Source organism: Sinohyriopsis cumingii, chromosome 6 (genome assembly GCF_028554795.1).
Source record: "Sinohyriopsis cumingii isolate HCF-2022 chromosome 6, ASM2855479v2, whole genome shotgun sequence".
NCBI classification, from domain to species: Eukaryota; Metazoa; Mollusca; class Bivalvia; order Unionida; family Unionidae; genus Sinohyriopsis; species Sinohyriopsis cumingii.
The window spans coordinates 124,726,558-124,740,018 of record NC_142966.1 but is presented as its reverse complement, the minus strand read 5'-3'; the positions used below and the strand labels follow the sequence as shown (position 1 = coordinate 124,740,018).

The 13,461-nt window shown below is 33.6% G+C and overlaps 1 protein-coding gene across 1 annotated transcript in view; it reads right to left on the bottom strand.

Annotated features, from left to right (window-relative positions):
* Positions 1 to 123: 123 nt before the first annotated feature.
* LOC149797887 (uncharacterized) overlaps positions 124 to 13,461 on the bottom strand; it is a 41,023-nt gene continuing 27,685 nt past the window's right edge. The window contains exons 6-9 of the mRNA XM_089960492.1: positions 5,413 to 5,466; positions 3,438 to 3,568; positions 1,848 to 1,951; positions 124 to 591 (exon numbers count right to left, since the gene is read on the bottom strand). Of these exons, the coding sequence (XP_089816618.1) occupies positions 412 to 591; positions 1,848 to 1,951; positions 3,438 to 3,568; positions 5,413 to 5,466 (469 nt within the window). The 3' untranslated portion in view covers positions 124 to 411. The remainder of the gene's footprint in view (positions 592 to 1,847; positions 1,952 to 3,437; positions 3,569 to 5,412; positions 5,467 to 13,461) is intronic.

The following is a 13,461-nucleotide window of genomic DNA, read 5'->3' as shown; positions in this document are numbered from 1 at the left end:
TTTCTGTGAGGATAAGATCTTTGAATGTTAAAAGATTGAGAGAAAATAAATAAATAGATAAATAAAGAAGATGAGACACACAAGTGTTATGACCTCTGCAGACCTCACAGGGATCATTCACACAAGTGTTAGGACCTATGCATACCTCACAGGGATCATTCATACTAGTGTTGGGACCTATGCAGACCTCACAGGAATCATTCATATTAGTGTTAGGACCTATGCAGACCTCACAGGGATCATTCATACTAGTGTTAGGACCTATGCAGACCTAACAGGGATCATTCATACTAGTGTTAGGACCTATGCAGGCCTCACAGGGATCATTCATACTAGTGTTAGGACCTATGCAGACCTTACAGGGATCATTCATACTAGTGTTAGAACCTATGCAGGACCCACATGGATCATTCATACTAGTGTTAGGACCATGCATACCTCACAGGGATCATTTATATTAGTGTTAGGACCTATGAAGACCTCACAGGGATGATTCCCTCCATCCTTCTTTACATTATTCTTGAGTATTTGCTTGAACAACTTCATTCTCTGTCTCATCTTGTTGATTTCTATTCTCTGCTTGAACAATTTCTATAAAGTCAAAATTTTAAAAAAATTAAAAAGTGTTACACCTTTTAAATGAAAACAAAACAAACAGACTCAGATATTAAATGAAAACACAGTAAAAGATAATGCAATTTCTAGATATTAAATTTTAACAGAATAGACATGTAAACTGTCTGTGACAGGTCAACATGTATTTATCTCCACTCATTTCAAAGAAAAGGGGAACTATACTACACTAGCTGTCCAAGCACGTATGTAAAATACCACTCCAAAACTCATGATAAATTATTTTATATATATGTGTGTGTGTGTGTGTATGCAGAATATCCTATCTTCATCTTTCCTATACTAAAAAATATTTGAAAAGCAACATCATTTATATGACATTATTACTAGCATCTTTAATTATTAATATTTCACAAAATTAATATTATCTCTAGTCATCTCTAAAGGTAACGTATATATTCTTATATGTCAAATCCAACTGCATCCTATACAGTCACTGATCTGCCATCACATAATGCATCGGCACATCTGCAGTGCGTTAGGAGTAATCAGTAGAACAAACAACACAGACCCTGATATGCTCATACATTATGCAATGGCAGATCAGGGTTTATGTTGTTTGCACTGTGATTTGACTTACAGGTGAATATATATGGTATAATATTAACGGCATGTGGTAATCAGTGAAAACTCAATTGATACTAGTGAATATTCTTGTAGCAGCAACCAAAGAAAACATACATGTATTTTGTAGGGTTTTAAATGAATCTTTGATTTTTCCTCATTCAAACTAACAAATGAAACACATTTAATTTGTTTTATGTTTTGCTCACCAAGGCATGCAAAACGTACAAATTATTCCATTATTTTTTTAACTCAAACTTTTTTTTATGTATGCCACTGAATCTTCTGGAATTATAAAACACTTATAGCTACTGGAATTATGAAACACTTATAGCTACTGGAATTATAAAACACTTATAGCTACTGGAATTATAAAACACGTACAGCTACTGGAATTGCAAAACATTTATAGATATTGGAATTATAAAACATTTCTAGTTTATAACAATTTCTCTTTCTAAATGTATATGTATAATGTTGGATTCATTCACAAATAAGTGAATTCATGATCAACTGGCATTTGTCTTGTGCATCCACAAACATCGTTTTACAATAATTATAAAATTGTTTGTGACGCCTTGCAAATTCATAGAAATATAAATCTGATGCAAAATAGAGAAGACTGACAATATGAAAAGTAGCAAACATACATTTTTTTCTTTCTCTTGCTGAAACTGTTGCTTTTGTAGTTGTTCTTTTAATTCAGATAGCTTTGTCTGTTTATCGTCATCAGGATCAGTGATGATGTATATATCTATGAAATATAAAAAAAACAGCACATCAGAAAATTTGAAACATTCTGCTTTATAAATAGCAGAATGTTTAGATAGGATATTCTACACACACACACACACACACACTGTGTTCAGGTATTGTAAGTCTTAAAATTTGTGATTGGAAAATAAGTAAATAAAAAACTGACCTTCTAAATATGTCTATTTGTTGTTTTTTGCTCTATATCAAAATATATTTTATTTCCAGCTTAAATCAGATGGCTGATGGAAACAATCAGTAAACAGACACCATGTAGATTCCAGGTTATGCAAGGAGTTACTCCGATATTGCGGTAATAAAAAAGAATATATATTTATGATGGTATGTATTTGCCCTAATGTTTGGAACTTGATGTACATGATGTACAAAATGTAACTGAACTTGAAAAAAATGGATGCTGCTTCCATGGCACTCATTCTGCCACCTGTGCCATCCAAAAGAAACTTATCAAATAGAATGAAAGAAATGCATCTGTAACCACACTGGTATTATCACTGATAAGACCACCAATATGAGCATGAAACTGACCTCAGACTTTTTAAACAACTCCCGGTGTTCCAATGAAAAATAATAAATTGTGTACAATAACGTTTTATAGTCAACACTTTTCAATTCTGAAAGTCACCAGAAAACAACAACCGTCCTTACTTCACATTTTGACTCTTATTTCCTGTCATAGATTTGACCTCTTGGTTCTTGACAAATACGGTAGTCATGTGAACTAACTCTTGCATAACATCATTGGCCATTATCAGATGAGAAATTGGTTAACGGATTTGTAAGTTATAGAGATTTTAAGAAGTTAAGATTCTATTTGAGAACATGGGATACAGCCATTATTTGGATACAGTGATATTCATGGATGTATTTTTAAAATTGTGTACTCATCAGCAATCCCAACATTTTATCGAAATCAACCGGTGATGCAGAGTACATAACTTATGGTCATGTAGATTATATGTAAGTACGTATAAGATAAGTATGTGATAGGTAGTACCATGCAGAAAAAATGCTGAAAAATCTGAATATCACAATAAGATAGAACTTATGAAATCATAGGAATCTTCTATACATGGTCTTTCAAAAGTTATTAATTGGATTAAAGGGTCATGATGCTAATGGAGAAAAAAATTATTGGAGAAAGGTAAAAATGAAACTCCTCCAGTCCTTATAATAATGTCTTATACAACATCTGGTTTTGATTCACCAAGTCCTTCAAAGATGTAAATCTGAAAATAAGTATGTGATAGGGTGGATTGTGACAGACATATGTAACAGTGTTGTAAATGGCATGTAGTGGTAACTAAGAAAAAACTTGAGTTGAAAATTAGGTCACAGAATTCTATCTAACTTTTGGAGAAGTGCATCTACTTGCTTCACGAATTTAAAATTTGTGTCATTTGTTTTTATCTTAATACAGTATGAATGATCATCCTGAACTGTTCCAAATAAGACAGCATGGTTACCAGGCCGAGCCACTACTTCCTTGACAATATCTCGGATTCTATCCTCATCCAACAGCTGCAAGACTGGTGTTGGGGATGGAGAAATGACTGCTAGGTGATCCGATCCCGGTGTGACAGATTCGGGCTCATCTCTGGTTTGAAAAAAAGCACTGTGAATTTTAATTCTTAAAATATCCATACATTCTGCTAATCAATAGAAATTTTATGTTAAAATCCAATGTGCTAAATGTGAGGCCCTAGTGGGCATAATATCTCTCACCTGTCTGACATTTGCCTAATAGACCAATGCAAGAGCAGTGTCCAAGAAAACTGGGTCAGTAGAATCATTTCTGTAGAAATTTCTTCCAGTGCTATTTATGCATATGTTATGAAAACGACTGTTTCAAGCTTCTCTAGTTTTGAGACATTTTCATCCTCATTTCATACCGCCCAATGGAGCAATATTTGCCCAATCCTAAAAAAAAAACACTAATCACTACTTTCTGCCAAAGCTGATCAAATTCTTTGAAGCACTTTCTGAGGGGATGCTGTATGAATATTTTCTAATATTAGAAACCTTTCAATATTTTCTTTGTGGATTGGTATCATTTGTAAAAAAAAAATGTAAAGCCCTACATGCCAAGGTACAATCTGTGAAATATGCTCCAATTCTGTGCAGTGATTTTTTAGATGTAAAATTTCAGGTTTTGTTTGTAACAGCAGTCAAATTTGATGGCAGATAGGAATCACTGGTATGAATCTGAATGACTTTGACCTTGATATCAAATTTGGTTCATATGCTTATGCTGAAGGTTTTTTTTTTGAGATGGGGTCATTTAAAGGTTGATCTAATTTTAGAAACAGTAACCAAGTACAATGGCAAAGCATCCTAATTTATAAATATTTTTAAGCCCTTCCTGAAAAGATGCTTTCTGGCCAAATTCTGAGTTTGACAATTTGCTACAAGTTGCTTAATAGTTTCTTTTTTGTCATGAGGATATTATCTATGAAAATTTGACTGAATTCTGTCAATCAGTTTCAGAGATGATGAAAATATTGATGGATGATGCACAGACATGAGGTATGAATGTCCACACCATAAATGCACTTGACCTGATGCCCACTGTTGACCTAACAACTAATTCTGGATATGGCAACCAGCCTAGCTTTGGAACCTTGTAGTCACTATTTCTTCAGAATGTATGATCAATTATGACACATGGTTTTCCTGTAAATTTTTGTATCCATTACAGCGTAAGTATCCTCAAGGGACTCTTGTTTCTGATTAAAATGTCAGAATGACATTGATATACATTGAATTTGCTCTATCCTAAATCTTGCCCTTTGATATACATACATATGAACTAAGATCCATCTCAAACAAGAAGTTATATTTACCTAAACCAAATTCAGAGTTTTATAAGAAGAGTTTTGCTTTTTCCGGAGCCAAACTATGGAATTCCATGCCACCTTATATATAGTCAGCTGACATATGCCAAGCTTTCAAGAAGCTTCTTAGTCAATATCTACAGAAACTATCACTCATATTATTTTGTTTAATTCAGTACTACTACTTTTTAAAACATTGTTATCATTTACTCACCTATAATGTTTTACACATGTTCACTACAACTATTAATATGAATCCTGTATGTACCCATCCTTGAAGCCTTGTACAAATTTTATTGTAGCAGTAGATCAATTGTCTAGTTTTTAACCGCAGACACCTCATCTTATAAAAATTATGCATTATGTATATATCTGTACAAACGTCATTGTGGAAGGCCTCATGGAAGATTAATCAGTTGACCAAATGAGCTTCTTCTTTAACTAAACTCATTATTATTATTATTATTAGTAGTAGTAGTAGTAGTAGTATTGCTCCAAAGCATTTTTTCAGTCTTTGAGCATCCTCTTGTTTACATGCATTTAAACTGCGATGTCGGTCCATGTTTACAAATCGGAAAGATAATCCATGCACTTGACCTAAATTTACCTCTTTTCTCTGTCAGAACTGTTACTAGATACTGATTTTGACCTTGAAGGTGATCTGCAAAAAAGCAGCAGAGGATTAACTGCTGCATACAAAATTAATCCCAAATACTGTAAAATCTTCTTTACACCTTTATGCAGTAAAAAGTTTCATGTTTATGTTTGCTGAATGAAAGCTTTTAATTTGACTCTTGAAAATTTAACTAAAAAGGTATTAGTATATTATGTTACTAAACAAAATATGCCAACCAGGAATGGTAATTATAGACCATCCAGGAATAATAATTATAAGAATAAAACAAGAGATCAGTGTTATATATGCACTAAAAGCTGATAACTTCCATTTTGGGCAGAAACTGAAAGAAGCTTCAGAAAACAAATTTGGTCTAATTTGTAAAAAATAAACTCTGATTTAGCAAACTTTGGAGATGACATTGGACAAATTCAAGAAACAATAGTTACTATGAAAATGTGTTTCTTTCTGTTTGTAATGGATGTTTATGTGTGTGCGTGTGTGTGTGATTTAACTGCACATCAGCACAACCCTAGCTTTTAGTGCTGAGATACAGTTTATGCATCCCATACTAGAGGAATCGTGAACGATGTACTCATACATATATATCACTGCCTCGCTCACATCCTGTCCACTGTAAAGAAAACCAAGTAACTAATCTGAAAATAGTATAAGTAAATAAGTTAACACACATATGATCTGATTATAACCATAATATGTACCAAATTTCACAGCATTCCACACAAATAACCATGTCTTAGAGCAGCTGCACTCACAAAATTCTTTCATACACTGTTATCCAGCTGTGAGTCAAAAAGGGATATAACTCTTGCAAAAATCACAGAATCACACAGATTTGTCAATATGTTCATCTTTTGATGATGACCATTATATGCATCAAATTTCAAAGCAATTCAAGAAAACTGTAAGACAAGTTGCATTCAGAAAATTTCGCATTATACTGCATCCAGCTGCAGGACATAAGAGGCAATAAATTATAAATAATATTAATTTGTTAATATGCACATCTTCAAATAATATGTACAATGTTTCATGACAACTTATCCAAAAGAAAAACTGTGGGTCTAGTTGTGCTAAAAAGATTGTGTCCATCTTCACTAGCCAAGGCTCTGATATGTTAACCTATCTACACCTTAATACAATATTTCAGTGCTTTACCTAGTGACATCTATCAGATTTGATGAATTGTCTCCCTTAGTGCATAATGCCAACTAACCAATAGAGTATCATAAACAGTGGTTCATTGTACATGGGCCAAAAATGGTGGAGGCAATGACTTAAAAGTATACTTTGTAAGTTTAACATCTAAAGTCTGACTACATATCACAGAGAAGATATTACATGTGTATTTTGGAGTGGACAGATACTTATTTATGAGTCCATTCCAGTTGTGTGTGCAACTGCCAACTTGGTTATTGTGATTCCACTAGTCTCAATCATAGAGGCAGGTTAACATATTGGAACCTTGGCTAGAGAAGATGGATTCTAATACATTGCGTTTCATGACAAAAAGGGCAATAACTCTAACAAACTTGCAGAAGTAGTTAGGCCATCTCATTTCCCTTGGAAAATTGTAACAGAGAGAGAGAGAGAGATAGAGATAGAGAGAGCTCAGTGAAGGGTAATGTGTGAGCATGCAAGAAAGCTCATCACTATGAGAAACGACTAAGCTAAGGTCTGCACATTTTGAAATTAGCAGATTATTTAATTTAAGCTCACAAGGCATGACAGAAAGTAGAAGATGACTGTCAGTTTAAGAAGAATAATGCATACCGACCATTTTTAAAATTTTCTTTTGTAATTCTGCAGACCAGTGGGATGAATATTGTTACCTTATATTCACACAATCATATAAATACAATATAAAAATATATTGGATTTTGTAGCTTGTTCCATGGATAATTCAAGCTGATCATCTAGTTATTATTATTCTCCATACAGCCACGATACTCCTGATATACATTTACTATGTTTCAGTCATGTGTGTCCATGTGTCCAGCTATGTGCCATCCATCTGTTCTTGGTGTAAAATGGGCTTTTCTATGAACCAGGTTAACAGTATTTAGTATAATACTACAAAAAGATCAGCAGATAACAAAGAAAGTATGGGATCCAGTGTGTACCTCTTACTCACTGGGAGTGGGGGAAGTCGTATTTTTGTGTTACTCAGCCCTGCCAGAGACCACAATGTTCTACTCAAACACATATCATAACAAGAGGAAAACATAATCTGGATCAGCAGGAATCGGACCTCATGTCCTTGGACCGTATGATACTACAGCAATGTAATTAGAGTCTTGATCAGATTCTACTGAACACATACATAATAACACCTGTAGCACTGTATGATAGCTTGACTGGATTCTATTAACACACAGGTACTAACAGAGGCTGTACCACAGTATGATAACTTCACCTGATTATAACAATACATAGGTAATGACACAGGTTGTACCACAGCATGGCAGCTCGACCTGATTCTATTAATACACAGGTACTGACACAGGCTGTACCAGAGTATGACAGCTTGACCTGATTATATTAATACATAGGTAATAACACAGGCTGTATGACTGTATGAAAGCCTGACCTCATTATATTGTTAAATTGGTAAAAAAAAACAGGCTGCACCAACATATGAAAGCTAGACCAGATTATATTCATACATAGGTAATAACAGGCTGTACCAACGCATGACAGCTTGGCTGTTTTGTATGTGGAATTATTATTAGATAATGCCAAAACTGTTACTTTAAATTTACATGACAATTAATTGCTGTGTACAGCAGGAACTAATATCATATACATCTTTGAAATGTATGACCCTAAATAATACCAATCTTATGGGACTGAAATGTATGACCTTAAATAATACCAATCTTATGGGACTGAAATGTATAACGCTAAATAATACCAATCTTACGGGACTGAAATGTAAGACCTTAAATAATACCAATCTTATATAATTGAAATATATTACCCTAAATAATATCAAACTTATGGGACTGAAATGTATGACCCTAAATAATACAATCCTTATGGGACTGAAATGTATGACCTTAAATAATACCAATCTTCCAGGACTGAAATGTATGACCTTAATTAATACCAATTTTACGGGACTTACGTGTATGAACTTAAATAATACCACTCTTACAGGATTGAAATAAATGACCCTAAATAATACCATTCTCAAAAGACTGACTGTAGGTATTTACTGTGACTGCAAACTGGGAGCTGGGACCAGGACCAAGACCCAAGACTTGCACACTTTGATCTGGGTCTCTGGTAACAGGCTTTCAAGCACTGTTTTGTGAACAAGTAAAGATAAAGTTATGGGCTATTTTATCTCTAAAAGCAGGGAAAAACAAAATCAGATCAAAATACAGGGCCCAATCATAAAATGACTGATCATCCTTTCTAGTTGAACCAACTATATAATCACATCTCAATTCACATGCCTGCTCCTCCAATTAAGAAAATTTCTTTTTCTAGTAATATGTGTGTGTATGTGTGTGTGTGATTTGGATTTTTAACGTAGCTTTAAAAAATTTAAAGTCATATCACTATGATGTCTGCAGTGTGACAGTTTATAGTGATATCTAGCACTGCGGCATCATGCTGCAGACATATAGCATGATGTCCCACCCAGTCACATTATCCTGACATTAGGGCAACTTGAAAGCTTCTGGTAAAGTGTAGAAGAACCAAAACTTCACTATTTTTCTTGTGAATTATTAAATTTCATTAAAATTTAAAATTAAGTTAAAATTTAAACTACATGTGTAAAATATGACCTGAAAACTGCTCACACTAGAGCCAAAAGTGGTTACCCATAACAAATGAAAGCTGTGTGGTGAAAAGCTGCTAAACATGTCAAGGTTCGTCTACAAAAGTAAATGCATTCAAGAGTTCTCCAGTGTCAGACATTATGGCACAACATTCACTCCAATGAATCAAACCTGGAATAGGATCGGAAATGTTTCCTGTCTTCATTCCTGGGTCTAGATCTTGACCTTGATTTTGAAAAAGATCTTAATCTATTCCTTGATCGGGAATAACTTCTTGACCTTCTTCCAGATGTGGATCTTGCTTTAGATCTTGACCTTGACCTTGATTTTGATTCAGATCTGGATCTGTTCCTTGATTTAGATCTAGACCTTGGTCGAGATTTTGATTCAGACCTGGATCTGCTCCTTGATTCAGATCTGGATCTTGATCGAGATTTTGATTCAGATCTGGATCTGCTCCTTGATTCAGATCTGGATCTTGATCGAAATTTTGATTCAAATCTGTATCTGCTCATTGATCCAGATCTGGATCTTGATCTAGATCTGCTTCGAGACTTTGATCTGGATTTGGGTTTGGTTAAAGATGATCTTGATCTGTGTGTCTTTTCTTCCTTTTCTGCTTTCTGTCTGATAAAAAAGTACCACCAGGATAGAAATGTTAGAATACAAACAAGCATAGGAAAGAAAAAGGCAAAATATGCTGACCATGAAGTATTTAAGCTTTATGTAAAATGTACTGGTAAGCTTAATCTATGCTAAACATAGACAGCCAAAAGTAACACAGATATACAGTGAAACCTCTGAAGATCAAAATTTCTCAGGACCTAATTAATTTTTTGGCATTGATGGACTTTCAGTTTACTGATGTTGACTACCTTAACCTATTATTCAAATGTGATCATGTTTCTTCTGACCTACCATATGTACTTGCAGATAGGTAAAGTCCAACTACACACAACATATATCCTGATCTGCCATTGCATAATGTTCTGGAAGATCAGGATTTATATAGCTGTGTCATTACTCTGAAAAAACGGCAAAGTCCCAGATTGACCAGTGCATTATGCTACAGCAGATCTAGGTCTATGCAGTTAGCAGCTGGGCTTGAATTATAAGCAGGTATATATGGTAGAAGTCAGTTTTAATGTTTTATAACAAAGTCAAAAAGAGGTCAACTTTTAAAGAGTACATCTATGAAAATTAAGATTTCTTTTCATCTGTACTTATTTCTGTGATGGATCTTATACAATTCTGCATGGTTGTAGCTGTTTACAGATCATTGGCTTCCTGACTGAATGAGTTTGTTTTATTCAGTTCATTTTAAATTCAAAACTTTTTGGGACCAAAATTTTCTTTCAGTTTTCTGAGCAGAGAATTTGGTTTACTGAGTTAAAGCTTACTGAAATTAACAAGGAAAAAATTAAGAACTAGAATCATGATTCAGTTCCAAAGGAATTTTGGTGTACTCTCGGTTTCAGTCTCTGGAAGTTTCATTGTATTTATAAGCAACTAATTATATACATACACTATATACAATAATTTGTATCAATGAATTTGACTTGGGATTAAAATCTAAGTTACCTAAGAATGAAGTACATACACAATAGGTTGAAATGTATACATTCAGTTTGACCATTCTAAAAATTCCATTCTCAAGAAAATTACACAACTGGTTTTAGACAAGGTTCCATAGACTGCTGTCTGTGACACCCATATAATGCAGTATCCCACATCCTCTTCCGAATCTGACCCACAAAAACTATAGCGCAGTATCATAATGCTTGCACCATTGCCATCACAATTAGAAAAAAAACAAGTCTTATGTCAAAATATACTTATGATAGTGAGATAAAAATGTTTCATGCACATGAAATGCAATGATAGTTAAATACAGGCTACTATACTGGAAATTAACCCATCTCATACATATTTTGAACTAACAATGTTCCATGAATAAAAAATGGACACCTTGAAAAAACTTCCAAGATTAAAAAGTTTTCCAAAAATCAAAGTATACACATGAAAGCATGAGATAAGGAACAAAAAGCCATGTGGACTCAGTATATAGACCCCCAAATAAAACTTTAATTAAATCACCTATATCTATGGTACATACCATACTGGTACCACCAGAAAATCCTTTAGCACAAACATGCACAAAAATTCAATGATTGAAGAATATTTTGACAGAAGGCAAAAGACTTATTCAAATTAATAAATAACATAAAAATTGTTTTTATTCCGAAATACTCAAGGTGAAAGAGGGGATAGGGACAAAACCATATAGGGTTCGTCACTATTTGGAATGGTTGTAATTTGAATTTTATAAAAGATTCAAAGTGTTTTTTATGGACTAGGTAACATTGCTTATATTATTTGTTTTTTACAATGCATTATACAGATAACTGAAATAAAACCAACTGTTAAAAAACAAAAGAAAATGTACAGGTTATTATTATTACAATTTGCTCACAGTAACAATGAACTGCATAAATGTAAACTTACTGTAAAAATCTGAACCAAACATTTAGACACAGGTCAGAACTCTCTGTGATTATTCGACCTGTATACCCAGACATAGGTCAGAACCTACTATATGTATTGGAACTTTATTTATGGGTTACTGCAATTGTATGGGAAAATATGAAGAAGTTTTCTGGCTAATACTATAGGAAATTAGGAGTGCAGTATTAGCCTGATAAAATTTTTCCCATATAAATGCAGAAACCTTTGTATTATATACACATTTTGTTTTTCTACCAAAGGATCAATAATAACAAAAATACACAACAATACATAAACTGAATTTATGCTGTATTTCAAAATAACAACACAACCATGCATTCATCAATACATAGTAACAATATTAATGCATACATAGCATCACCCACTGACCTTTGAATTTCATCACGTACTTGACATTAAATTTTTCTTTTATAAAATGGTCAGTTTGGTCTACTTAAAATTGAAATTTAGAGTCATATTGTCAATGAATGCGCATTGTAACAACTTTTCCAGTTTATCTGGAATGGATGGATTTGTTTTTTGTTTTTTCATCTTCTGTTGATTCCACTCAATTTTATTTTTCTGCTTGTGATGGACTCAGTTTGTTAGCTGCAGTGTAAATTCTGTATGATGTACATGTGATTTGAGCAGGGAGGGGAATCAGCTGCATGTGTTTTGTTCTATGAGTATGTGTGTGTGTGTTTGGATTTTTAACGTAGCTTTAACAATTTTTCAGTCATATTGTTACATTGATTTCTGCAGTGTGGCAGTTTATAGTAATGACTAGCACTGGGGCATCATGCTGCAGACATGTAGCATGATGTCCCACCCAGTTACATTATCCTGACACCAGGCCGACCAGTCCTAACACTAACCTCTTAATGCTGATTGTCAAGCGAGGCAGCTGTTAGTACCATTTTTCTAAGTCTTTGGTATGATTCGGGTGATGATTGAATCCATGACCTCTTGCATAAGAGGTAGATGCTCTAGCCACTAGGCCGTTGTTGTGGTCTTCTGTTCTCTCATTGATTGTTTGAAACCATAATATGGTAAAGAAATGAATTCTTTTGATTGAAGTTATTAAAAAGTCACTATGGAATATTAGTTTCATTTCATTTTGAGTACAGTAAGAAGAATGTGATTGCAGTTGGAAATGTAGTTGAAATTACAGTACAACATCACAATATTTAGTCAAGTTTTTGAACCCAGGACATAGCTCATGTAATTCAGATTTGCAGAATTAAGAAAATACATTTTGAGAAAATTTAAGAGGCAAATATGTAAGTATATTTTTTGATATTCTTATTACCAACTAAAGAAGACATGTTTATACTTTGTCACTTGCATGCTCTTCAGGGACCCCATCTATGTACATCATCTGTATGGCTTCTATTGCTTGTCTAAATCCAAAACATTGTATTAAAAAAGTTAACTTTGAAAACTGCAAAACAGCTGATGTGTGACAGTCAATTCGGCCTATGGAAATAAGAATTCTTCATTTTTTTGGTTTATTCATATGCTTGTTTAATTCCTCCACGAAACAATTCAAATACACATGAGTGTACAGTTTGTTTCTTTACAAAGTATTTCCTGATACATGATACTATTTTTAGACATGTGTCATGCAGTATAAAGCTGTGCAATATGGAAAAATACTGCATGATTCTGACGATGCATTAGTTAATGGAGAAAAAATTGTAGCATATAATAAACCCATATAAAG